This window comes from Periplaneta americana, chromosome 3, assembly GCF_040183065.1.
Source record: "Periplaneta americana isolate PAMFEO1 chromosome 3, P.americana_PAMFEO1_priV1, whole genome shotgun sequence".
Classification (NCBI taxonomy): Eukaryota; Metazoa; Arthropoda; class Insecta; order Blattodea; family Blattidae; genus Periplaneta; species Periplaneta americana.
This window is the reverse complement of record NC_091119.1, coordinates 45,677,115-45,701,775: the sequence shown is the minus strand read 5'-3', so window position 1 is coordinate 45,701,775 and position 24,661 is coordinate 45,677,115. Positions and strand designations below refer to the sequence as shown.

General features: G+C 36.8%; 1 protein-coding gene across 13 annotated transcripts in view; it reads right to left on the bottom strand.

Annotated features, from left to right (window-relative positions):
• pHCl-1 (pH-sensitive chloride channel 1) overlaps positions 1-24,661 on the bottom strand; it is a 481,286-nt gene that overhangs the window by 7,576 nt on the left and 449,049 nt on the right. For 5 of the 13 annotated variants that reach the window (XM_069820428.1, XM_069820433.1, XM_069820435.1 and 2 more), the window contains 5 exons: positions 14,664-14,816; positions 8,840-9,054; positions 4,286-4,336; positions 2,647-2,694; positions 1,620-1,727 (listed from right to left, as the gene is read on the bottom strand). In XM_069820428.1, the coding sequence (XP_069676529.1) occupies positions 1,620-1,727; positions 2,647-2,694; positions 4,286-4,336; positions 8,840-9,054; positions 14,664-14,816 (575 nt within the window). Of the gene's footprint in view, positions 1-1,619; positions 1,728-2,646; positions 2,695-4,276; positions 4,337-8,839; positions 9,055-14,663; positions 14,817-23,632; positions 23,687-24,661 lie in introns of all 13 variants that reach the window. The other 8 variants (XM_069820430.1, XM_069820438.1, XM_069820431.1 and 5 more) reach the window with 5 other exon arrangements.

Sequence of the window (24,661 nt, the reverse complement as noted above, 5' to 3'; positions counted from 1 at the left end):
GTAGATAGTAAATTGAACTGGGCTAATCAAATTCCTACTTATGATGAAAAATGAGTGGAACGGAGAAAAATTCTCTCCAGCACCGGGATTTGAACCCGGGTTTTCAGCTCTACGTGCTGATGCTCTATCCGCTAAGCCACACTGGATTCCCATTCCGATGTCAGATCGAATCCTCTCAGTTTAAGTTCCATCTCTTGGGTTCCCTCTAGTGGCCTACCCTCATGCACTGCGTCATAGATGTATGACAGTGGCACAATGTCCACACATGTGCAGAGGTGCACTCGTTATGAGTGACGAAGTGGCCGGGATTCGACTGAGTAAGCGCTGTCTTAAATCACTAAGTGATTATTTGCGTCATATGATGAAAGATGAGTGGAATGGAGAAAAATTCTCTCCGGCACCGGGATTTGAACCCGGGTTTTCAGCTCTACGTGCTGACGCTCTATCCACTAAGCCACATTAGATTCCCATCCCTATGTCGGATCGAATGTACTTCGGTACATCGTAATAATAAATGATATGCGAAAAATAATCACTTAGTGATTTAAGATGGCGCTTACTCCGTCAGATCCCGGCCACATAGTCACTCATAACGAGTGCACTTCTGCACATGTGTGGACATTGTGCCACTGTCATACATCTATGACGCAGTGTATGAGGATAGACCACTAGAGGGAACCCAAGAGGTGAAACTGAAAGGATTCGAGCTGACATCGGGCTGGGAATCCGGTGTGGCTTAGTGGACAGAGCGTCAGCACGTAGAGCTGAAAACCCGGGTTCAAATCCCGTGCCGGAGAGAATTTTTCTCCATTCCACTCATCTTTCATCATATGATGACGCAGAATTTCTGCACGAAATATCATATGTACGTCGGTACATCGTAATAAATCCCTATTTGCCTAGTCTTACAACTTACTTACAAATGGCTTTTAAGGAACCCAGCAGTTCATTGCCACCCTCACATAAGCCCGCCATTGGTCCCTATTCTGTGCAAGATTAATCCAATCTCTATCATCATATCTCACCTCCTTCAAATCCATTTTAATATTATCCTCCCATCTACGTCTCGGCCTCCTCAAAGGTCTTTTTCCCCTCCGGTCTCCCAACTAACACTCTATATGCATTTCTGAATTAGCCCATACATGCTACATGACCTGCCCATCTCAAACATCTGATTTCAATGTTCCTAATTATGTTCGGTGAAGAATACAATGCGTGAAGTTCTGTGTTGTGTAACTTTCTCCATTCTCCTGTAACTTCATCCCTCTGCCTACTCTACCTGCTTATTCTACTCTTATCTGCTTAGGTCCCATGTATTTTTGCATGTGTTCATTTGGCTACTCTGGGGCTCAGCATTCTGATGTAAAAATATTAAATTGCAGCGCCACTAATAATACCAGATTTCCTTCTTTGTTAAAATAGTATGTCACCACAAGTTAGAACGAGAAGAAAACAGGCTAACAAACATTCATAGTCTATAAGATACTACTTTCATAAGTGACTGTGTTGAACTTAAAGCACGAATGGATTTAAGTGATTCGATTATCATTGTTTCGATAACCATTGCAGATTTCGAGAATGATCTACTATACAGACAAGACGTGTGAGATGGTACGTACCTCAGTGGCGCATCCGTTGTTGGCGGCATGTGTACATGGGTTGGGACCGCAGTTTGTGCAACTCACGATCTCGTTGGGTCCGGAGGTCTCCCGTTTGTTTTTGTCACCCTGCACACAAACAGAAGGATGCCTGTACTCTGCACCGGTTTGCAGTTAACATGCTGTGCGGGTGTGGTGTGCGGCCCAGCCCGGCGGCAGGAGGCGTGCACGGGCGCAGGAAGAGGCCAGAGCAGTGCCCGCAACTCGACTGCAGACATTTCTGACTACATGCGAGTGTGGCACCCCGTGCCGTCCCACGACCGTGCACGCCTCCCACACTGGCCCGCACCCTCATCCGAATCAGTTACATCCAGAACAACAAGAGTTTGACTCTTTTCTGCAGCCATTTCACGACAATGTGATAACTCGAGAGCCTGCGATATGGCTGCAGAGAGACACACAGACATATCGAATTGATCATATGAACTATGCCATCGAGTGAGCGTGAGTGAGTCTAGTTCATGTGTCAATTTCGTGTGACTACACCAACGTGCATCGCTCCAGCACACAGTGCTCGCGTCACGTGAGTAGCAGGATGTGCACTGGAGTCCGGCATGCAGACAAGCTACGCTACTGCCCAATGTTTTGTTTCAAGAGAGTTAACTAAGGCTATGCCCCTCCCTCCCCGTCAGCAAGCAGCAGCGGAGTAGAGGCAGCGGAAGCAGATGCTATAAGCACAACCAAAGCAACTGTGATGGAGAAGAGGGGCGGCCCTGGCATGTGGGGCAGAGCCTCCGTCTTCTCCAGATTGAGCCACAAGCGGCGAAAGCAGCTACAGTTACAACCCCCCCACTATGTGTGATCACTGTTGTCCTAAGCTAGTGACATTCTTTGTGAGAGCAGTGTGGAAGAGCGTTTGCCCTTTGCGACAACGCCGGCCCGCCATTCCGCACGCTCCCACAAACAGTGGTAATGACATTCCACACTGGACCCTGACATGTCCTCTATATTATTATTTTAAATAAAAAGAACATATAATAATTAATACCAATAATGTTAGAAGTTCACTGTGGGATCCCATATTTCTCTGGCACACCTGTTTGAAACAAGACGAGGAGCAATCAGACACATTTCTACTTTATTATTTTTCAACATTTCTCATGCACACTCATTTATGAGGACGGTGGCGCCTCACATTATGCTCAAGGTGAGCCGCCACCGCCTGCAGAAATGTTCATATCCTGCAATATGTCTACAGGGCACGGGACTTGAACCCATGCAGGGTGTGTGCCCTACATGCGTCAGTCCCATTTATACATGCATGCAGGCCTTACCTGTCCACTGCGGCTTGAGAATCAATACACAGTGTTATCACATGTTATACACCATGACACACAACTAAACCTCATTACCACTGAGAGTGTCGTGTCTGTCTGTTCTGTTCCCACCCTCTTAAAGTAACATGCACGCCTCTCCGACTGCTGCTGAGATCATCGGTCTCTTCATCAACCGACTCTTGATGGATCGTCGCGGCAAAGAATAAACTGTAAAGTCTCAAGAAAGCCGAGCACAACGTGGGTCTTGGAGTGCGAGCACATGCGGCATGACAACACAAGCGAACCTCCAACTCAAAGTCTGGGGTCTTCATGCAAGTCAAGTCTACGCCAGTTCTCTCTACCTCGACCAGCATCCCTAACGACTACACGACACATTCGGTTATTGTTCCTCTCAGTGAATGAAGGGCTGGATGAAAAAAGGCAACGGAATTTTGCATTCATACAAAGTTGCAGTATAGAGTTAGAGATTGACGGTGGTCCCTTATTCCATTCAGCCCCACAGTAGGTACAGTTGCTCGCCTGGGCTACTCCCAAGCTAGTGTGATGTTAATGTATGTGTGTGTGTGTGTGTGTGGTTACGTGGTCGCGCAGCTCCTTGTTAAGGGCAGAGATGGAGTGTAACTAGCATTGGTTGGAAGGGGACTGTGTGTGTTTATAAGTTCCACCTGGAACAAGTTCTGACAGCACCAACGGACACACAAACATTCTGCTTACTGCAAACAGATGTCTTGACAACATGCACGACAGCGCATTGCAAGTAAGACCTGGCGCTCCAGACATGCAGTACTTGAAGCCCCTATGAAGAGAGGGGCCCATGACAACGAGATACAGGTGTGTAAGGATGAGCTCTTGTTAGACAGTACAGAAGACAACAATAAGATGTTAGTACATAAAAGAGGAAGATTGTTCTGTTTTCTCATGACTTGTGGTACCATGCACAGATATTTGGCTGCTGTCTCTTCTCATGCAAGGATTTTAAGTCTTCATCATTAATAGGGGAGAACAAGATGTCTACACTATTCTAGATTATTATCCTTGTCGTAGGTTCTTCATGTTACACATTTCACTACAGCTGGCAGAGCCAAAATGGCTATCATTTATATAACATGCAGTGGCATTGTCGTATGCCAGCCCGTTAATGGGATCACGCAATGTTAAGAGTTTGGAACATGCCCGGCTTTGTCTTGGAGGTGACAAGATGCAACATGCGCATATACAGTCGTATATGTTTTCCAGAGGAAGGTCCCCAACACATGCAAGATGCGATGCGTTTTGCAATGCATTTTTGTTTGGTTTTGGTTGGCAGCACTGCACGGCACGTCTACGAATCGAATGTGCTACCTGTCTTACCAGCGGGCTTGCCATTATAATGCCTATCCTGCTCAGAACGGCTGGCAGTCGCTGGAACAGGACATAAACACAAAACTCAACAATACTCCACTCGAGAAGCGAGTTCACGAGAGGCACGACACAGATCCAGATTATAGACAGTTGCAGTCCTCCGGGACCAGAGAGATGTAGCCATGTATTATCTCGACCCGGTGCCCGTCGTGAACAAGCATCTCTGATCAGCTGGGAAAACAATGACTGCACTGTGGGACAAATCATTAATGTTTCCCTGCTTCTTATGGAATAATTAAACAATCAATTTACGTTCCAGATTACATTTATACAACACATTGTGTTTAATTGTGCAACTGTATTCTAGTGTACATTTATATTAAAAACTGAAATTGTGTCTCAAGTTTTCTCAATTATTAGTTGAGTTTGTGTGTTGTTGATTTGACGTAATATGTCAGACAAGGAAATATATTTAGTAGAAATTATTGTTCAGAATATTTACAAAGATGGAGGTCAGTTATGTTTCAGTTGTAATAAAATTACATTAATTTTATTTCTGTATGTAAATATATTATTATTATTATTATTATTATTATTATTATTATTATTATTATTATTATTATTATTATTATTATTATTATTACTACGATTAATATAATTTACGTTAATAATTTTATTATTGTATTATTATTATTATTATTATTATTATTATTACTACCACTAATACTACTACTATTAGTGCAGCTCTTGACAATATAATAAGACGCAATGAGCAGCAGTAGGGTCCATCATTATTTCATTACAATGACTCATTTTTATTATACGACAGCTGAATGATCATGATTTGGCATTTATATGCATTCTGACACCTGGGGAAGGCGTCGGTGACATACTGTTCCTTGTCATGAGATGTCAGTCTGGAATTTGGGGCGCATGGTTAATGCTCGTTTCCTGCACTTGAACAGCTGAAGCTTCAGATACACCTGATCATGAGGTTGCTTAATGTTGCCGTTTCAACTGCAGTGGTTAATCGGCATGATGAAAGAGGAACGAGCCACAAACTGGAAGGGATGTGGATAGTGCTGACTGCTCTAGCATTGAGAACAGTCTGGGAGATTGAAATCAAACCGACAACTTTCGAAGTGTGGATTTGTTTCTTTTGGGTTTTGTGGTGCGGCGGGTATTGTCATGATGGTGACTACACAGTAACACTGGATCTACCTGGAGATATATTGCTACCCCTTCTGAATCACTGCCAACCTGTTCCGTAATAGCACAAGCTCAAGCACAATAGCTTCGAGATATGTACACCCCTCAAAGCTACCAATACCTGCGCTGCTTGATCATGACAGAGTCAAACTGGAAGAGAATCATAAAGTCTAAGCCTGCCCCACTCAGCGAGAGAGAGAGAGAAAGAGAGAGAGAGAAGAGGAAAAAGCTATCACTAAGGAAGAGAGAACAATAATCATGTAAACCCCACATGCAGTCTGTTCCTGTGAAGCGACCAGCTGGCGGGACCATCTGGCCGCTGCATGACAACAGCAAAGTCCCAGCATGCAGAATACATGCACAAAGAGAAGGAAAGAACGTGAGCATGCCAACGCGAGTTCTGGACTGGAGAGCCTACACATACTGCAGAACCCATGTTGGCGTGGTGAACCTGTGGGACCATAATACTGCAACTTTTATAGGAAACCTCTATCCCATATAAACATGCCACTGTGTATCCTTTAAACATGTACATGTAATGTCTTGAAATTGATCCAAAGGTCACATTTCTTTATACTGTTTGGCAAATGAATCTGTGCCATTGAAAAAAAAATGTGAACTTCTGATGGATTTCACTTCTTCCTTTCTCACGTAACTCTTACCATTGCTATTACCTGGAAAACAAACGCTATTGTTTATAAATTTCTTACGTTCTATGTGTACTGTTGTGTGTTGTTGTTGTAGTACTGAGATGACAGCAAATATTCCCGCCCAGAATGTATTGTAGTCAAAAAAGTATATCGAGAAGCATACTGCTTCACCCTAAATAATTATGAGTCGGTAATGTTATCGCTTTCTTTACTTCATTAATACAACAGATTTCAACAATGTAGTGTAGCTAATATAGCAGATATTTTAAGTAGGATGAGTGTTGTGGGCAACATGGTGAATATGTGGAAGCGTTGTGTGATTCGAAATGGAGTTTGGAGGAGACAGGGTGAATGAAAAATGGCAACAGCGCTCAAGAGGCACAGATTCGTTTGCCAGACAATACCATGCTTACGACGTGTTCGCCTTGTGTACCTGGTCGTCTAGGAGAGACACTCGAATTGGATAGCCCTTCTCATAACGGTGGGTTACCAGTCTGTGTCACAGAGCGAGAGGTTCTGGTGCAAACGCCTTGAGGTTTAAAAATCAAATATCTTATAGATCAACCAAAGAAGAAAATACATCCAAGCACAAGGATTAAATTTGTAACATGTTGCAAGACACATCCTTATCCTGCTCCTGTCTAAAGTAAACAAGCAAGTGTCTGAATATTCACTGTGCAAGGAGATGTAACCACATAAAGAAAAGAACATATGGTTATTAATGTAGGATGCACTGAAGTCGGCGTTCGGATAACTGTCGTGATTCTAGGAACTCCATGCACATGCCTCAAACTTACTAAATTTCCGGCTCTCGATGCGTGAAAGGAGTGCCTCAAACATTTATGAATATCAACAGAGGAAAGGGTATAATTACATACATGTAAAATAACAATGTAGCAAACATACAAATATAATAAAAATAGAGTGAGGACACATGTTAAAACACTAGAAGATGTGGACAGACATGTAACCAACTCCTGAGTCTAGAACAATTTTATTAACTTTGACAAGTGTGGCTCGTTGCAAAAGAACTGTGAGACAAAATACTTGACTGATCGCAAGAGCCTTCCAACATTTAAGTAAAGGGTTGTGGAGTTGCAAGATGTAACAGACAGACAAGACGCAGCATCAAGCCAGCCAGGTGTGTGTCACTTGTCCCTACTGCACTGACGTCCAATTGCTTGCGTGCTAACAATCAAAACAGCAAGTCAGTCTTCAATTTATCACCAATGTTTTAAAAACTGATTCTCATTCGCCAGATTGTACTGCTCTTCCGACTCTATCCCCAAATGGCGAGGTTTATCCGTCATCAGCGCACTTGGAATATATCTGCATTAGATCCAGTGGACAATTCAATTAAAGTAGAACAATGTCACGATGCCATGCCGATACTCTTAATGCAGGAGGTGGGTGGAGGTGACACAGCCGCGACATGGACCCCCAGAAAATGCAGTTCTCAGTTTGACAGGTCAGAAATTTAGATTTTGTGCACTAATGAAGAGGCTGAGCCACTGAATTCAAGTTTCTTCCGTTTATCCCTCGTCAGACTAGTAATACTTACAAGGGAAGGGTTTCGACTCGAACAGGAATTTCCTATCCAAAATTTGTATACAGGCCCATTTTTACATCTCTGTAAAGCTCCCAAAAGCATTCGTTTGTGTATGCGTGGTTTGTCTGTTAGAGCACTGTACAAGTTGAGGGGTGGGGAGAGCACTGCACAAGTTAAGGGGGTGGGACACTTACCCGTAAGCCTAGCCTAGCCTAGAAGCTAGTGCGAGTGGTAAAATATCTAAAGCCCATTTAAGAACATTTTTCTCCAAGGTTCTGTCTGAAAATATTGCAGCTAATAAAAAATGTACACTGTTGTGTGAGTCATTGAATGCGCACAAGGACGCAACCTTAATAAATGAATCATTCCAAGGCTAGGACATAGAATGTATGATCATTTCACCTAAAAAACTAAATATTTCCAGTCTCTGGATATCTATTTCCTTAAACAATACAAAATATATGCTCGGAGGATAACAGATTGCATAAGGACTCTTGCTGAGAATCCAGAACTTAACCTGGGAAATCGAGTGTTTATAATGAAAATGCACTCTGTTATTCATAACCAGTTGTCTGCTCCAGTATACCGCCCTTTGCTTCAGTATTCCTGGCAGTCAGCTGGTTATGTGAATCCTGAACAAGTCTCGGACTTCAAAAATGTAATTCAGGTAGCATTTGATTTTTCAGCACTGGAGTGTGATTCAGAAGATTGTTCAGGTGTTGCTTCTGTGTGTTGTGATTATTGCTCTGCTCCATGCTGTTTCATGCATTTTATATAGAATCCTCATGTACATTTTTAAAGAAGTGTATTGACCAATACCAACCAAACGGAGAGTTACACACAAATGAATGCTTTTACGGTCTTCATCATCATTGTGAGGTAAGCCTCTGTACAAATTTTTAACCAAAAATTCCTGTTCGAGCCGAAACCCTTCCCTTGTTAGATATCTTCTGTTGCAAAGGTAAAAAGACTCCACAGATGTGGATAACCTGCAGTTAAATTAAGAACTTGAGACCAAGAGACAAAACAAAAAGTAATGGTCATTTGAGTCAAGTCTGGCGAGTGTTCTCCACCCATCCCACCGGCCATAAAACTGGGTTCGAGCATAAGTAAAAAACACACAGAAATTATAGGAGAATAGAAAGAGGACCCTACCTGTGTCACTGGGTTTTCTCCGGGCCGATACACCACGTTGTGAAGAGGGCGTTTGCGCCCAACATAGTTAACGCAAACGAACTCTAGCAGACTTGCGTATATGAAGCACATACATACGCCATCCCAGACATTCATGGCTGTCAGATTGGACACCACAGGCAAAGTGCCTCGGAAACTGTTTGAGGTGGTGAAAAAGTTGAGCATCGTTGTCACGCCTTGAAACAAACAATTCATAATATTGTAACTTTTAATTCAAACAATAATGTCATTTTTATTCTCACAACAATAATTCCTTTCTACAATTTAATTTAAACACTCCCGTCAACAATGGGATTTCCACTCCACACAGCAACACAGTATTCGTTATTGCACTCCACAGATGACAATGACAATTTACTTGGATTATTGAGAACAACAATGTACTGCTAATCTTAACTAATGTTCACAAAGCACTATTTACAACACAGAACTGTCAGTTCTCAGTTCACAGTTCGTTTGCCTTGGCTAGTTCTTCTAGCTCAGTCACTCGAGTTCACGGTATCTCGAACCCCAGACCTTCAGAGACAGTCCACTGAACTTCGAACTCAGGTCCCCAACTGCGGTTCACTGCACTCACACAGCTGCAGACACGCTCACACAAGTCGAACTCCGGTCTCGAAGCTGGCTTCACTGCTACACTGATTGGCTGCTGACTAAAAACTAGCAACGACTGCAACTAACTAACTGCTCAGCTCCCTTGCGTCTCCAATTTATAACTAAACTATAGTTTCGAGAAATTACGATTTCGCGATCAATCTACAGATGCCGAGAAGATGGCGCCTATCTAGACTTCTCTGGACATCTCCTCTCTACCTTCGTCACAGCACATGCCCTAGGAAGTAGATGCATGCACAACTTCATTTGCCGTGTCGCCCGATCCTTCCACGTGCGCCCTGCCCTCTGTGGGACGCGTGATCGAGTCTCGACGGGGCTGTCACAATATACAGTGTAATGGATTTGAGTGGCATATGCAGACAACTTTATATTGTCATGTCCTTTTCAGTAAGTTAGTTTTGGTCTGAAAAAGAAATGTACTCAAATCCACATCATTTCAAGTTAGGATGGTGGTAGGTGGTTGAAGTCAATCCTTTTTGACCCTGCTTACTGCCCTTCTGAGATATCTTCTTTTTTTAAATATTCATTTCCGGAATCTTGTGATCAATGTACTTTTTAGATTTTCATTTCCGGAACCGAACCTTGCCATCAACATTTTCACAAGGAATGACACACAACCAAAGATCTTGATTTTCAATAAAAGAAACTGACAGAGATAATGTGACCAGTATTTCCTTACAAAAAACTACTCCATTACTAACTCAAATTAACTTTCATTGTTGAATCCGAGAATAGCTAGTCTAGCAGTGCGTTTTTTCCTTGTTTAAGATTATTTTGAAAATAATGACATTGGAAATAAGTATGATGTACCTACTTAATTCACGTCCTTTGAGTAAGTACGAGTACTATAAGTAAGTAAGGAAATAAATATAATCCTGGTCTTGTAAATCCATAGTTAATTCAACTCTCTTCCTAAGACAGCATGCATCAGCATTCATTAATTAAATAATTATAAATAACTACGGTAAATGGAATTATTGCAATGATATTTATTAAATTCTGACTAAAGATTATTAAAGTTTAGCAATATAATCTTAACAGCCATTAGAAGTAGGAGTCAAATATCGCTTTATGAGACATGAATGACAGGCTATACAGAAGTTAACAACATACAGTATGCTTGGTCTTGGTTTCTCATGCCTTTCAGATAACTGATGCAACAAGTTACGAGTGAGTGATTGGACAATTTTTTATGCATTGAATAATACAATTACGTCAGCATAAAATAATAACCAGTCTAGTATATACAGTCACGAAGCTCAATACGTAGTACCTAAATATTCATCCATAGATAGTTGCTAACCACTAGGATCGCTAATATCGTCTCATTACAGACAATGTGAAATATTACCGGCACAGTCTATTGTTCCTAGCACCCTCACAACTCAAGCTTCGTGACTGTATATACTAGACTGTGATAATAATAAGAAAAACTTTAAAAATACGTTCAGTACATCTGATATGGTTTAAATGTCCCTCCCTTTTTAATAGTCAAGTTTATACCAGTTTACGGAATGGAAAATACCGGCAGTTCATTAAAAAGAAATGGGGGGGGGGGTATGTTACGCGACACCTCTGCACCTATTAGTTTAGGAAAAATCGCTGTAAACAAACAGACAACACGCAAAAAACTTGTATTTTCATTAAAATTTCGAAACATAATTTTGCAATATAGGGATAACAATACTTTCCCTTTATATTTGTTATAATGGGAAAGTTAAAAAAATAAACAAAAAAATTTGTCTGTCATGCTCCTCCTTCACCCATTACTGCGATATTTGAATGTGATAGATGCTGAACGCATGTTCCAGCTCAAAAAAAGGAAAACAAAATTTATGTGAGCAAACAGGTCTTTATTGGGGAGCAAGGAGAATTATGTGAAAATCAAGAACTTGCCATTGAAATCCAATTGTAATATATTCCATCTTGAATCTTGTGTACACTCCTTTTAACACTTAAATACAAATAATTGATAAAATGGCAAACTTACTAGTGTTAATTATATAAGCACGTGTGGCTTACAGCTGTTTCGGTGTATACTGTACAAGGCTCTGATGGTGGTGTACAGTATACACCGAAACAGCTGTAAGCCATATGTGCTTATATAAATAATTAACACTAGTAAGTTTGCTATTTTATCAATCATTTGTAATATATTGTTATAAAACTGCAATATTTGAAATCATCTGTTGAATTTGATCTGTCCACCCATTTGGTTCTCACTGAAATTATCATATTTTATACTTACTTGCTTACAAATGGCTTTTAAGGAACCCGGAGGTTCATTGCCGCCCTCACATAAGCCCGCCATTGGTCCCTATCCTGTGCAAGATTAATCCAGTCTCTATCGTCATATCCCACCTCCCTCCAAATCCTTACAATAAGCCTCGGAATGGGACTGATTCTCTGGCACGACCACAGCAAAGGAATAGGGTTATCATATTTTATTTTAAATTAAAATCGAATTTGGCATCAAATCTTTTGGATTCGGACTCTAAATTATACTGGGAAGCTAGAAGGCAAATGGAGAACTTCCAAGTGCAGTGGCGGTTCCTCGGGGGAGGGAAGGGAGGAATGTCCTCCTCACATTTTCTTCTTTTGAAAGTAAATACCAAATAAAATATGTGCCTTGAAATTCGAGGAAGATTCGATAATTTTTAAGTTCACAGCTATATGAAAAACTCGGTTGATCGAGTTTTAAACGACGCGCATTCATGTGCTGTAGAAAACTGTGAGAAAGATGCGAGATTGTCTGTGTGGAGGAATGGCACTCCATTCCTCCTCTACTGCAGTTAAAACACATAGACAACAGCGCACTAGCGGCCAGAGAAAGAAGCAGAGTTTTAAAGCAAGTAAATGAACGGAGAGGGAGGAGATCCTCCTCTGAATCAGTCATGGATGGGAAATAGAAACAGACTGGTCGTGCAGCAAGCTCGGTACCACTGCCACCTAACGATGTTGCATTCAACTGGACTATAACACATCTCTGAGGAGACACTACAAAAACAGTTTTAACGCAACGCTATGAAAGACACCATGTAAACTTTTTTTTAATTATAAATCAAAAATATTATTCATTGCACTTTATATAGGCTACTATTCATGGTTTGAAACTTTCGTGGATATTTTAAAGTTAAAGTCGGGTTTATGTAAAACAAAGAGGAAGTAGTTCTACGTAGTTGGCCCCAGAAATTCACTTCTATTCATTGTTTACTAGACAGGGCAATAGCCAATTTGTCAATTTTGTACAAATATATTTGAAATTGAAAGTACTCCAAACTACATTATTTTTAACATAAAAAAGTTAATCGGCCACCGGCAGCTTTGAATAATAATGATAGTATGACTTTACAAGAACTGACATTCTTCAAAAGCATGTGATTCTGAACTTGTAAAATGTACGTGTGGCAACACAGACCACATGGGTGAGTGCAGTGTTCTCGCTTTCCTGAGATTATTTCCCATTCCCATTTCCATTTCCGTAAAATGGTTCCGGTTACGAGTTAGTAGCTAGTCTCTTCCAACACGTGTGATGCTGTAGTGTGCTCGAAAAATGCTACGAGGTTGTGAATTTCCTTGTAATTGTTAATTTGCGCAATTATTCAACAATGAATGGAAGTGAAAACATAATATATTTTGGACAATTTAGGAAACTCAGTTTACAAGAACAGATTATTGCTATACAGAAGGGAAGGCCAACCCCAACACTACCTGGTCTTACATGTATGCATGTAGGCAAATTTGTAGCATGTTTCATTCAAGAAGGTGTCATTTCGTGTTGTTAACTTCTTTCCTCCTCTTAAGAAATATGCAGGAGCCGCCACTGTCCAAGTGCCTGGGCAATAGATACTACTGCTAGGCTACTATATTAAATTTAAAAAAATGGCTCTTTTATTGTTTGAGAAATTAATACCTACGTCTGCCACATGAAAATAAATTATATATTCCTCTTTGGCTGCATAGGAAATTATTTCGTTTATGTACAATTGAAGATTTCCATGGAAAAAGAATGGAACATTAAATTATTGAAATTTGTGACTTAGGTGGAGAAAGTAATTCTGAAGCATTCATTTATAACAATAAATGATTACATCCAATAGCTGAATAAATTATCTTGTATCCTTGATTAGTCAAATGGTTCTGCTAGTAAATATAGGCCTAACAAAATATATCTCTGAAATTATTTTTCTTTTCTTCTGATACGTGTATTATAGATTTGTTGGTTATACTATATCGGAGAGGTCTTCAATTGAAGAGTGTGATCCCAAAACACATTAAGTCCATTTTTATGAAAGGACTGGGCTAGTTTTTTTTATCTATTGGTCTACGAACTGAGCGAGTTTTCAAGTGACGTGCACAATAACACAAACTTTTAGACAAGGATTGGCGTTGGTTTGGAAGAAAACAAGCTTAAAATATAATGGTAGAGGGCTCGAACATAATCATATATATGTACAAATAAAAAAATTGCCAAATAGACTGAGAGATCACACTCTTGAATTGTACAGTTATGTATTTTAAACAATAGGTATTTCATGAAAGCGAACTAAAAAGGGACATGATAAAAGACTGGATTATTGCAGAACACCTGAAATGCATAATGAACTATTAACTGGGCGTGATAAAAGAAAGAGCTGAATTTTATTATTGCAAAGTTCTTCAAACTCAAAATGAGAAAGCATGTGTTATCTTCGTGACACCGATTGCTTTTTGTTTTAAGATAGGTCTGAGCTTACTTACCTAGAAAATAATTTTCTTGCAGATCTTTTATTTTAATTTACTCTCCATAGACTGGAGTCGCTTGAGAGAAAAAGTGAATAACTTTTTCGAATTTTTGGTTAAGGGGTGCATAAGCGCTAAAGTGTCTCATATTCGCCCCTGGCATTCAATACAAGGAAAGGAATATGCGAAATTTCTCCATTTCAACTTAGCAAACATGTAAGCTCGAAGTGTGGTTCAATTCAATGAATGTCTGAAAGAATTTAAAAAATTTTTACTGCATGGAACAAGAAGTAACTTTGCTGGGACACTATGCTGGGAAGAAACAGGAGTTATCTTAAGTTTGAACATTACGATTACAAGTTTTTCACATTGCATTTAACTTACACAAGATTATGATTACATTATTTTGTTCTATGATTACAGTTTTGTGTGTAATATTTGAACTTACCTATCATGACTCGTGCAGGGACGGCATTCCACTCGAGCCAGAATGTGATGAAGGATGACGTGACCAAGATGATGCCTGGTATGAAAACAGTTGTGAAGTAGAATGCTCTGTCGCGTGTGAATATCAGGTCCACTTTAAGGCAACTGTAGTTCCCTGCAACAGACCCAGAATCCAAGCTGCGTGTTTGCAAGAATTTTATCATACCTATATCTAAGAATATGTTATGTATATATACACTGGTAGCTGAAGACACTGTTATGATGAGTTCACCTGGGATTGTTATAATTTAATTAGATTTTATTTTTAAAGATTTAAAACATTTGTTATCATTTATGTTATAAATTCTTACTGTAATAAAAGTTAAAAAATATCTGTGTGCTATTCACATACCCCTTATAAATATTGTTTATATCTACTATGCTTTTCATCTAATGATATAATTGTAAATCTGTATTTATAACACTTTTTTCACTTTTTATTGTCATTCTATATCTTATTACATGCAGCGAGATTATGCTAACATCAGTACCTTAAGGTTACCAAACATCCCCGTTTCCTGGGGACAGTCCCAGAATTTTTTATTTTTGTTCCCAGACAAAATTCGTCCCTGTATTTAATAATTTGTACCCAGATAACCCCGAATCTTCAGTGTCAATTATTAATATGGTTTAATGATCCTTGTGAATTATTGTGGATGAATTTTTTTATTGCAACTTTGCTGCTTTTCATGATGGTACAATCTAAAGTGAAGGTGAAGATGTAACTGCAGTCGAGTCTTCCATATTGTTTTATCAAGGTTAAAAGAAAAATTGAACCCGTGGAAAGAATAGAGCATTACTCCCTCATCAATTAAAGCAACTTTTAGTATCTTTAGAAGAAGTGGTGTTTATTCCACAACAAAATTCTCGGTGTCTCTTGTGAATTTTATAAAATGCTGTTAAATATCTTAGTTCCTGGCTTATTCATTCACTACAAGATATCTATGGAATGTATATTGCTAAGATCTCTTTCAGAAAGTGAAAAATTTGAAGAGATGGACTTGACCTGGATGAAGATAATTTATGTGACAAAGAAGAAATGTGTGACTTCAGAGAATATAAGAATGTGGAATGAAGAAAATCCTGCTCTTTGCTCAAAATGAAGTGAAATTTTTTTAAATTTTTCTCTGAGAAAATGATTCCCTGTGCAAAACTCCAAAAGTTTATTGAACTATGTCTGTGGCTTCCTGAAAGTAATGTTTCAGTGGAGAGTTCTTTTTTTTAATGAACATGTTGTGGACATCTCAAAAATCCACAGTAAGTTTAGAAACTGTTCGAGCCATGTTTGCTATCTCAACCAATTTCAACATGATCTGTCAAATATTTATTGCAAAATGGGATCTAGAGATCTCCTTAAAAATCAGTCTACTGAAAAATATCAGTAGTTTAAGAAGTAGTAAGTAGAATGAATAATTTTAGTATAAATAGAATAAGTAAATTTAAATTGTGTAAAACAGCACCGGTACAAGTGAAATGGAAAACTAACAGAAATGTTAAAATTAGTTTTTCATAGTCGTATGTCGATATCTGTCCCCAGAAATCGTTAATAAAGTAATAAATAAATAAGTAAGTAAGTAAGTAAGTAAGTAAGTAAGTAAGTAAGTAAGTAAATAAATAAATAAATAAATAAATAAATAAATAAATAAATAAATGAGTGAGTGAGTGAGTGAGTGAGTGAATGAATGAATGAATGAATGAATGAATGAAAAGTAAAAAACAAAATGTGGTAACCTTACTGTACCATGAAGCAGTTAATGAACTGTTTATTCACTCAGGTGTGTACCAGTAACTTTAAAGATCGGATTGCTCTAGTTTGTTAGTAGACTTATTTATATTCTACCCCATTTAACTGTATATTTAAAGATTTTAATGTAAGTTTAAATATTGCTGCTATATATACCTACTGAAGGAAAAATTCGCGGACATGCACTCAACCATGCGATTGTTTAATGAAAATTAAGAGACTTAATCTACTTACATAAATATCCAAACTCATGTTTTTCATAGAATGAAGGATTTATCGGTAAATGTCACAACACTGTAAGTAGCCTACACTTGGTTGATGTTTGTTCAGCAGTTAAAGCAGTTCAGTTCAGCTGCTTGGCTGAATAGCTGTTGTTTTGACTTAGGAGCAAGAGGATGCAGGTTCAATTCTACATGACATTATTTGTTTTAAGTTAAGAATGTGCGTGAATTTTATATATCAATAGCTTAATAGGCCTACATAGGCCTAATCCATTACTTGGTACTCGAAAATTTTACAAGAAGAAAATAAAATAGTAAAATACTTACAACTTGAATTTTTAAAAATAATAAAAAAAAGAAAGTAAGGGAGATTGAACCCGACATTCTGTTCCTGTAAACCAAAAGTCCATTGCTAGATTACCCATTGCTAGAAGAAGTATCTAGAGTGATCAACTTCTAATTTCAAAAATACGAGTTGCTGGTACTTGGTTATGACAAATTTTAGCGCAATTTTTTGGGGTGCAAAGCCAGGACTTACTCATATCGATGGAATGGTTTATGTTTATAATGTAAAATTATTCATTTACAAGTAATTATTATTATACAAATATGATTTAGGTCATAATACTGAGTAATTACATGAATATTTTAACTTATTTTTAACTTATTTATATTTGAGTGGCTGAATGGAATAAGGGCCCATTCCAATTTGTATTCAAAATGACAGGCTTCAGTATAATATGTAAAATTTTTACAATTAATTAACCTATACATTTTCAGGTAGGAAGATTGATTTGTATTGTAATACAATGCCAAGAAAAAATGTATGATTTATATATTCAAAACACAAATTAGTAATTAATGTTAAAGTTTTGAAAATTTACTACAATTTATTGGAATGGGCTCCTATTTCATTGAGCCGCTCATTTGTCAACAGGATTCTGCAGAACATTACATTTTTTATCTTGCTATACAAACTGAAAAAATAATTATTTACAATCATACGTGCATAGAGTTACACCGAAGATTACAGGATCACCAGAACAAAATTGTATTAAATTTACCTATCAAACTCGCGTTATTTTTTTAATTGGTTATTTAACAATGCTGTATCAACTACTGGGTTATTTAGCACCGATGGGATTGGTGATAGCGAGATGAGGCCGAGGATTTGGCATAGATTATCTGACATTCGCCTTACGGTTGGGGAAAATCTTGGCACAAGACTCAACCAGGATATCAGCCCAAGCAGAATCGAACCCATGTCCGAGCGCAATGTGCTACCACCTGAGCTATGCTGGTGGCTATTGTCAATATTAATGTCACTTTACATCTAAATATATTTGGCGGGCATTATTATCAGATTACATTTAATAATTAGCTATCATGATTGATGAAGGAAAATATGAGAGGATTGGGATATGAATAAGGGATCTGGGAGATCCCAAAAAGATTAGCTCAAATACGGAAGTGTCCGGGAAATACGAGAGTTGGTCACCATAGAAATATCAATGAAGAATATTTCAGTGTAGCCGTATCCGCAATTTTAATCCACTTTTTTTTTTATTCCTGGTTTTCTCCACGTTGACGTGGTTCACAGTCTTACCTATAGACTACACGTTTTTGCTTGGTTCATTACTTTGATGGAAAGATGGCAGGCTTATTGTAAGTGAGAATTGATAGTATGGTAAATAAGGGTGCCTAACCTCCCGTATTTTCCAGGATCTTCCGTATTTGGCCGTCATTTTTAACAGTCTCCCGGATCCCATATTTTCCTTTTCTTCGAGCATTTTTCTCTATTTTTGCATAATGTAAGAATCTTTATTCGAAACATTTTATTTCCCCGTGAATGATGACAGATTATTGATTTTGCTCCATATTGAATCTTTCGTACATTACTTTTAACACTTGAATATAAATAGTTGATTAAATGGCGATCTTACTCGTGTAATTATGTAAGCATGTGTGGCTTACAGCTGTTTCGGTGCTACTTGACACCATCCTTAGAGCCTACTAGAACTCGGCGCTGTCTCAACTTCGCTGCCTGTTGTGTGGGTGCGTTAGTGTGATGAAGAGTTGTGTCAAATAGTGTGTGTGTTCTGAAATTGATCTGTGTGTTGAGAATTTGATTAGGATGTGTTCTGGTGTGTCTGTATATTTCATATTGTTCTTGTGTGTTGAGTTTTTGGAAATCCTACACATACAACCCAAAAACTCAACACACTAGAACAATATGAAATATACAGACACACTAAAACATACCCTAATCAAATTCTCAACACACAGATCAATTTCAGAACACACACACTATTTGACACAACTCTTCATCGCACGAACGCACCCACACAACAGGCAGTGAAGTTGAGATAGCGCCGAGATCTAGTCGGCTGTGAGGATGGTGTCAAGTAGCACCGAAACAGCTGTAAGCCACACATGCTTAAATAATTAACACGAGTAAGATCGCCATTTAATAAATTATTTATTGTTTTTGCTGTTCATGAGCTGCTTTAAAATGTGCTGTCTTTTTTTAGACGGTATGCTTGCCAGAAATTGGTTTTATTGCTCACCTGTTTAAAAATCAAACCATGTCTATGTTATAAATTTGGCGAGTTTTGTTCTAAGCATATATACAAAGAAAGTGTTTCGTCTGATGAACAATAATTGGAAAGATGTTGGAAACAGGAGCATGGGACATTTAATCAAATCAGAACTGCAAACTGCAGTCCACTTCACAAACAATGTTCTAGGGACTCATTGCCAGATTCATTAAACGACTTTGACACTGAGTCTTACTATGCAGACATTTAGATAACAAAATCCCATCAGCGAGATCAATATACATCAATTTAATTGTTTCATGTGCAGCAGGTGGTAGGGAAACTATTACGCGAGACAAAATCTGTCTCAAAATACTCTTAATTGTAGAAGAAAGTTGTTTTTTTTAGTAATGGAACTGAATAATTGATCAATGTTTTATATGAAATGTTGTCAATCCCTTAATCGCCCGTATTTTCTTAAAAAAAAGTTGGCAACCCTGATGGTAAATAAGAAGTAATGGTGAAAGGCTAATTAGGATTGGGAAGGAATCGGGTCATGATCCTTTAAATCCTAGCATTTACCTGAAGGGACTTGGGAAACTATGAAAAACTTCAGTTAGGACAGCTAGCCTCTGAGATTGAAACCGGGATCTCCTGAATGCAAGGCGAGAATGATAACCATTACTCCACCTTCTGAGAAAAATATGCGAAATTTGGAATTTATGTAAATAGAAAAATGTTTTGATTAAAAAATCGTATTAAGAAATATCCAGCTGCTTATTTTGAAAACAACAAGTTTTGCGAGAATACAGTGGTGAATAAACGTTTCTTCGTTTGAAGGGAGGAAAACAATCACATTAATTATTTAGTTACCGGTATTTTTTATTTCGCGACTTTAAGATTAACTTGGTTTTTTAAATGGGAACCAAAACTGTCTTCATCAGATTCTGATTTTACGCCAACTTTTGTCTGAATCATTTCCCTATTAAACCCTTATTTTTATAAAATATTAACGAAATTGAGAAAAAAAAAACATTAGTACTGCTGCATAGTAATACTTTGAAAGATATTATCTTAGATTTCTTTTGTTTACCTTTCTTGTGTTTACATTTTAAGATAAACAAAAACAATCTAACTTCTGTGTTTACAGTTATTTATGTTGTAAGTAGGCTAAACAAAATAAATTTGACTAAAATATACAATCCTTTAAAGTACGGCTATGTAATAATAGTTTTCAATTTTATTAAATATTTTATAAAAATAAAGGTTTGAAAAAAAATGTCTCAGGCAAAAGTTTGGTTTCGTGAGTAAAATCAGAATCTGATAAAAAAATGTAGCCTACAGATTCTCATTTAAAAAACAAGTTTATCTTGATAACGTCCATTACATAAAATATAACTAATTCCTTTGTTTTTCCCCTTCAAACCAAGAAATATTTATTCAACATTGTATTCTCGCAAATACGTTGTTTCGAGATAAACAACTGAAAAAAAAACTAGATATATAATTAGAGATACAGGGTGTAACAAAAATATTGGGACAAACTTTGCTAGCTCTCCACACCAAAACAAGAAAAAAAAGTTATATAAACATGTCCGGAAATGCCTAGTTTATGAATTATTCAACGACAAAGGCAAATAGTGATATTTTAATTAAAATTGATACATTTACTACATTTACAGTGAACATTAACCAATAGTTTAAAATCTCAATTCACAGTAAATGCTAGGTCTTCTGCAATATCCTGTAGAATATGTCCTTTCACTTCAGACAAGTTACGAGTCTTGGTCTTCCTCTTCCTACAGTTTGTGGTGCTATGGTTCCTGTTTCCACAGTTCTACAATAAACTGCAGCAAAGATTTTATGATTCACTGCCCTTAGGCTGAAACGTAAACACGTTTAATTTCTTTTTCATTTCATTTATTGTATTCCATCAGCATTGAAGCTTTATGACGTGAAACAAGTCAAGAGTTACTGTACACAATTTCTTGGCATATAGAAGTGTACCGGTATCGATAATATCAATCGATTGTCTGCAAAAGTTAACTTTTATTTGTGACTAACTTAGACTGCTGGATTGTATCATACCTCGAAATACATGAAATGTCATCTTTCAGTTACTCATAAGCCAGGCATTTCCGGACATATGTTTATATGGCATTCCTTTCTCGTACTATACTGCACTATACTATACTATACTATACTATACTATGCTATACTATGCTATACTGATACTATACTATTATACATACTTGTTTTGGTGTGGAGAACTCTCTCCTTAAGTTTGTCCCAGTATTTTTTGTTACACCTTATTATTTATAAACTTTCAAATAATAGTGATGCATAAACAAGAGTAAGTTATATACTTAAGTCTAAATCTATAGTGTATACTGTATGAGGTGTACCGTGTTAACTCAATTTGAACCCTGGGCCCTTTTTTTCTCCTTTTTTATATCCGACTCATAAACATGAACTCTGTTTTTCTTCCTTAAAGTTAACAGGAATATATTTTAAAACTAATAAGAGTAATGGGTTAACTATTGAATATATAATTATATAATTTCATAATATACATTATAATAAAATTCATGTTGAACATTTTCTAGAACTTTCAATATAATTGATTAGATCTTCACCTAGATATTAATTCTTGCTAACAAATTATTTCATTGAAAAGGAGAGGAAATATTTTAAGTTATACATTTTCAGTCTTTCCATTTTATTTATAAATTTATAATTTTTATATTGGTACACAAAAGCCCAGGTGTGAGTAATTTATTCATCAAGCAGAAAAATTTGAGTCAAGAATCGTTAGAAATAAGATTTTATTACAAAAACTGCCCCCCCCCCCCCATTGAGGGCAGCCCTTACAGACTCAGTATATCCTCAAAAATATTAATATACATATGTAAACATAGCGAATTGTTTCTGAAACGTTTGAGTTTTCAGGCAAGTAAATTTTGCCAATTGACATTTGTTTCATAAAAGTTAAGAAAATTGATGCACTGCATCTTTAGGGCTATAGTGTCACTGTCACTGAAAAATATTTTGAAAGACTGATTTGCCAAGCTGTGATATGATAGTGATGTTAGACTTTTTTAATATGTTCGATGTCTATTTTAGCTTCTATAAAGAGAGTTTATATTCTGATTTTTTATATTTTCTCATATCCGAATTTTTTATGAGGAAAATTATGTTATAAAGAGCAAAAATTTTACTCTGGACAGTTAGTGGGCTCTTTTTAGACTAGTCTAGCTGGTATTAAATGGAACAATATTATGTCACATTAAAGAGAACTTCTGATTTTATTTTCTGTGTAACAATATAAATTTGCTTATGTCTCTAAAATTTTATTTGGTGCATTCTTATTGACCTCCAAATGTAGTTACATATTATGGTTTATTATTTATTAAATACAGTTTATTAAATAAAATATTTAATCCACTTACTCATAGGGATTTATTAAGAACATTATTATTGGAAAATTGATCCATAAATTCTATATTAATAAATTATTTACAGAGTTAAACTAAATTAAATTTATTGGTACAGATCTATGTGTGTTATAATAATTTATTATACCATAGCCTTATTATATAAGTTTAAATGAGGCAAACTCAGTTAGGGAAACGTCTACTTTTATAGTTGTTGAAGTAAAATCTGTTCTTTCCTCACTAAAATGAAAATTCTCAAAATTAAGAGTCATAACTGAATTTAACAAACATCTTGGCATATGTTTGATGTTCTGTGTGTGGTACTGATTAAATAGGACTGTGCACAGCTAGAAGTTACTTTCACTATCTTTTAAGTGAAAGGCTGGTTGATTTGATCTCGATGGAGTGAATTGCTTACAGGATCATTTATTTGTGGAGGCTCAGAAAGTTTCAAATTAAACAGAATAGTGGAGCATAATGAAAGGAAGTATTTGGATTGTAGCAACATTTTGGTTACTGTACCGACTGTAATTCATTCTTGCCACGAGAATCTGATGATAACAATAAAAATGCTGAGGAACACGGTTCATTTGCCAACATTATGGTTAATTGTCGATTTCAGTTTTAATGTGATACTATTATAAATGCAATAATAATAGTCACAGCTATTAATAGAGGTTACATTTATAGTGACTGGTTATATTTTAGAGTATTTTAATGCCGTATGTGCGCGTATAATGGCCACAATTTTTTCCGTAGAAGAAAAAATAAGGGGAATAATAGGTACCTAATAATAATAATAATAATAATAATAATAATAATAATAATAATAATAATATTGCTAATAGTAATAATAATAATAATAACAATAATAATAATAATAATAATAATAATAATAATAATAATAATAATAATAATCCGTGTAGAAGACCGCACAAAATAATTAATAATTATTTGCTATTTACAAAATATTATCCTACATCTTCCTTACTGACCTTCTCTAACTATGCGATCTTGTCTCAATGCCCTCTTCTCTTTGGAATTGCAAGCTGTAAAATTTCAAAATGTACGATTTGGGACGTTTAGTATTTCGTTTCTTAGTTTTATTTATTTGCTTACAGTAAGTTCTTTAATTTTATATTTAAAAATTTAAACAATATAATGGCATATACTGTAATATTATACGGTTTGGTAGTAACCATTATAATTTAATGTTATATGTGATAGCCGCACCCTAATTTTAGTCATATTAATGTAAGAAAAAAGTGCGGCCATTATAAGCGTGAATACGACAGTCGATATTCTGACACTGCAAGTGGAAGACAGATGAAATAACACACGAGTAGGCCTATGATTTTGTGATACGTAATATTTTTTTTTACATAATTCAGTACTGAAAATATCTGTTGCTAACCATATTAAAGTTATCACATTTTAATCGCTTATCCTCTTTGTATGTTATAAGCTAGGGAAGAGGGCATTCTTATTAACGTCTTGAAATGCTCTGATGATTCCATTTTCAGCAAAAAAGCACATATGGATTGAAAATATGCACCTTTAGTTTCATTGCTCTGAATTGTTACAGTCGAATTGAAGTTTTGCATAGCAGAGTTCTCATGTGTCTATATTGCATGTGATTCACGAGGCTTTCCATTTTTTTTTGGAAACACTTCATTACAAGAGAAGAGTTAGATACATGCAAGAACGCCTTCAATAACTTGCTTAAGCTTCGATTCTTGAATGTGGGTATTCAGAACAAACAATTCTTTGTATTTAATGGTGTTTGCAGCAACGATATTCTCTCATAGTTATTCATCACAGTCTTTCACATGTAGAGCTATGTAATGATAAGGTACCGGTACAGGTAATTATTTTTCAATAATATATGTTGTTCAGCACCGTTTTTGTTGTTCAATAATCTAATGGCAGACCTACAATGAAGTACTTGGAGGAATTTTATTACACATAGCCTATGCTGTGTTCAGAAATCAGGAATTAAGTCTCTCGTTCTGTTATTGAATCTT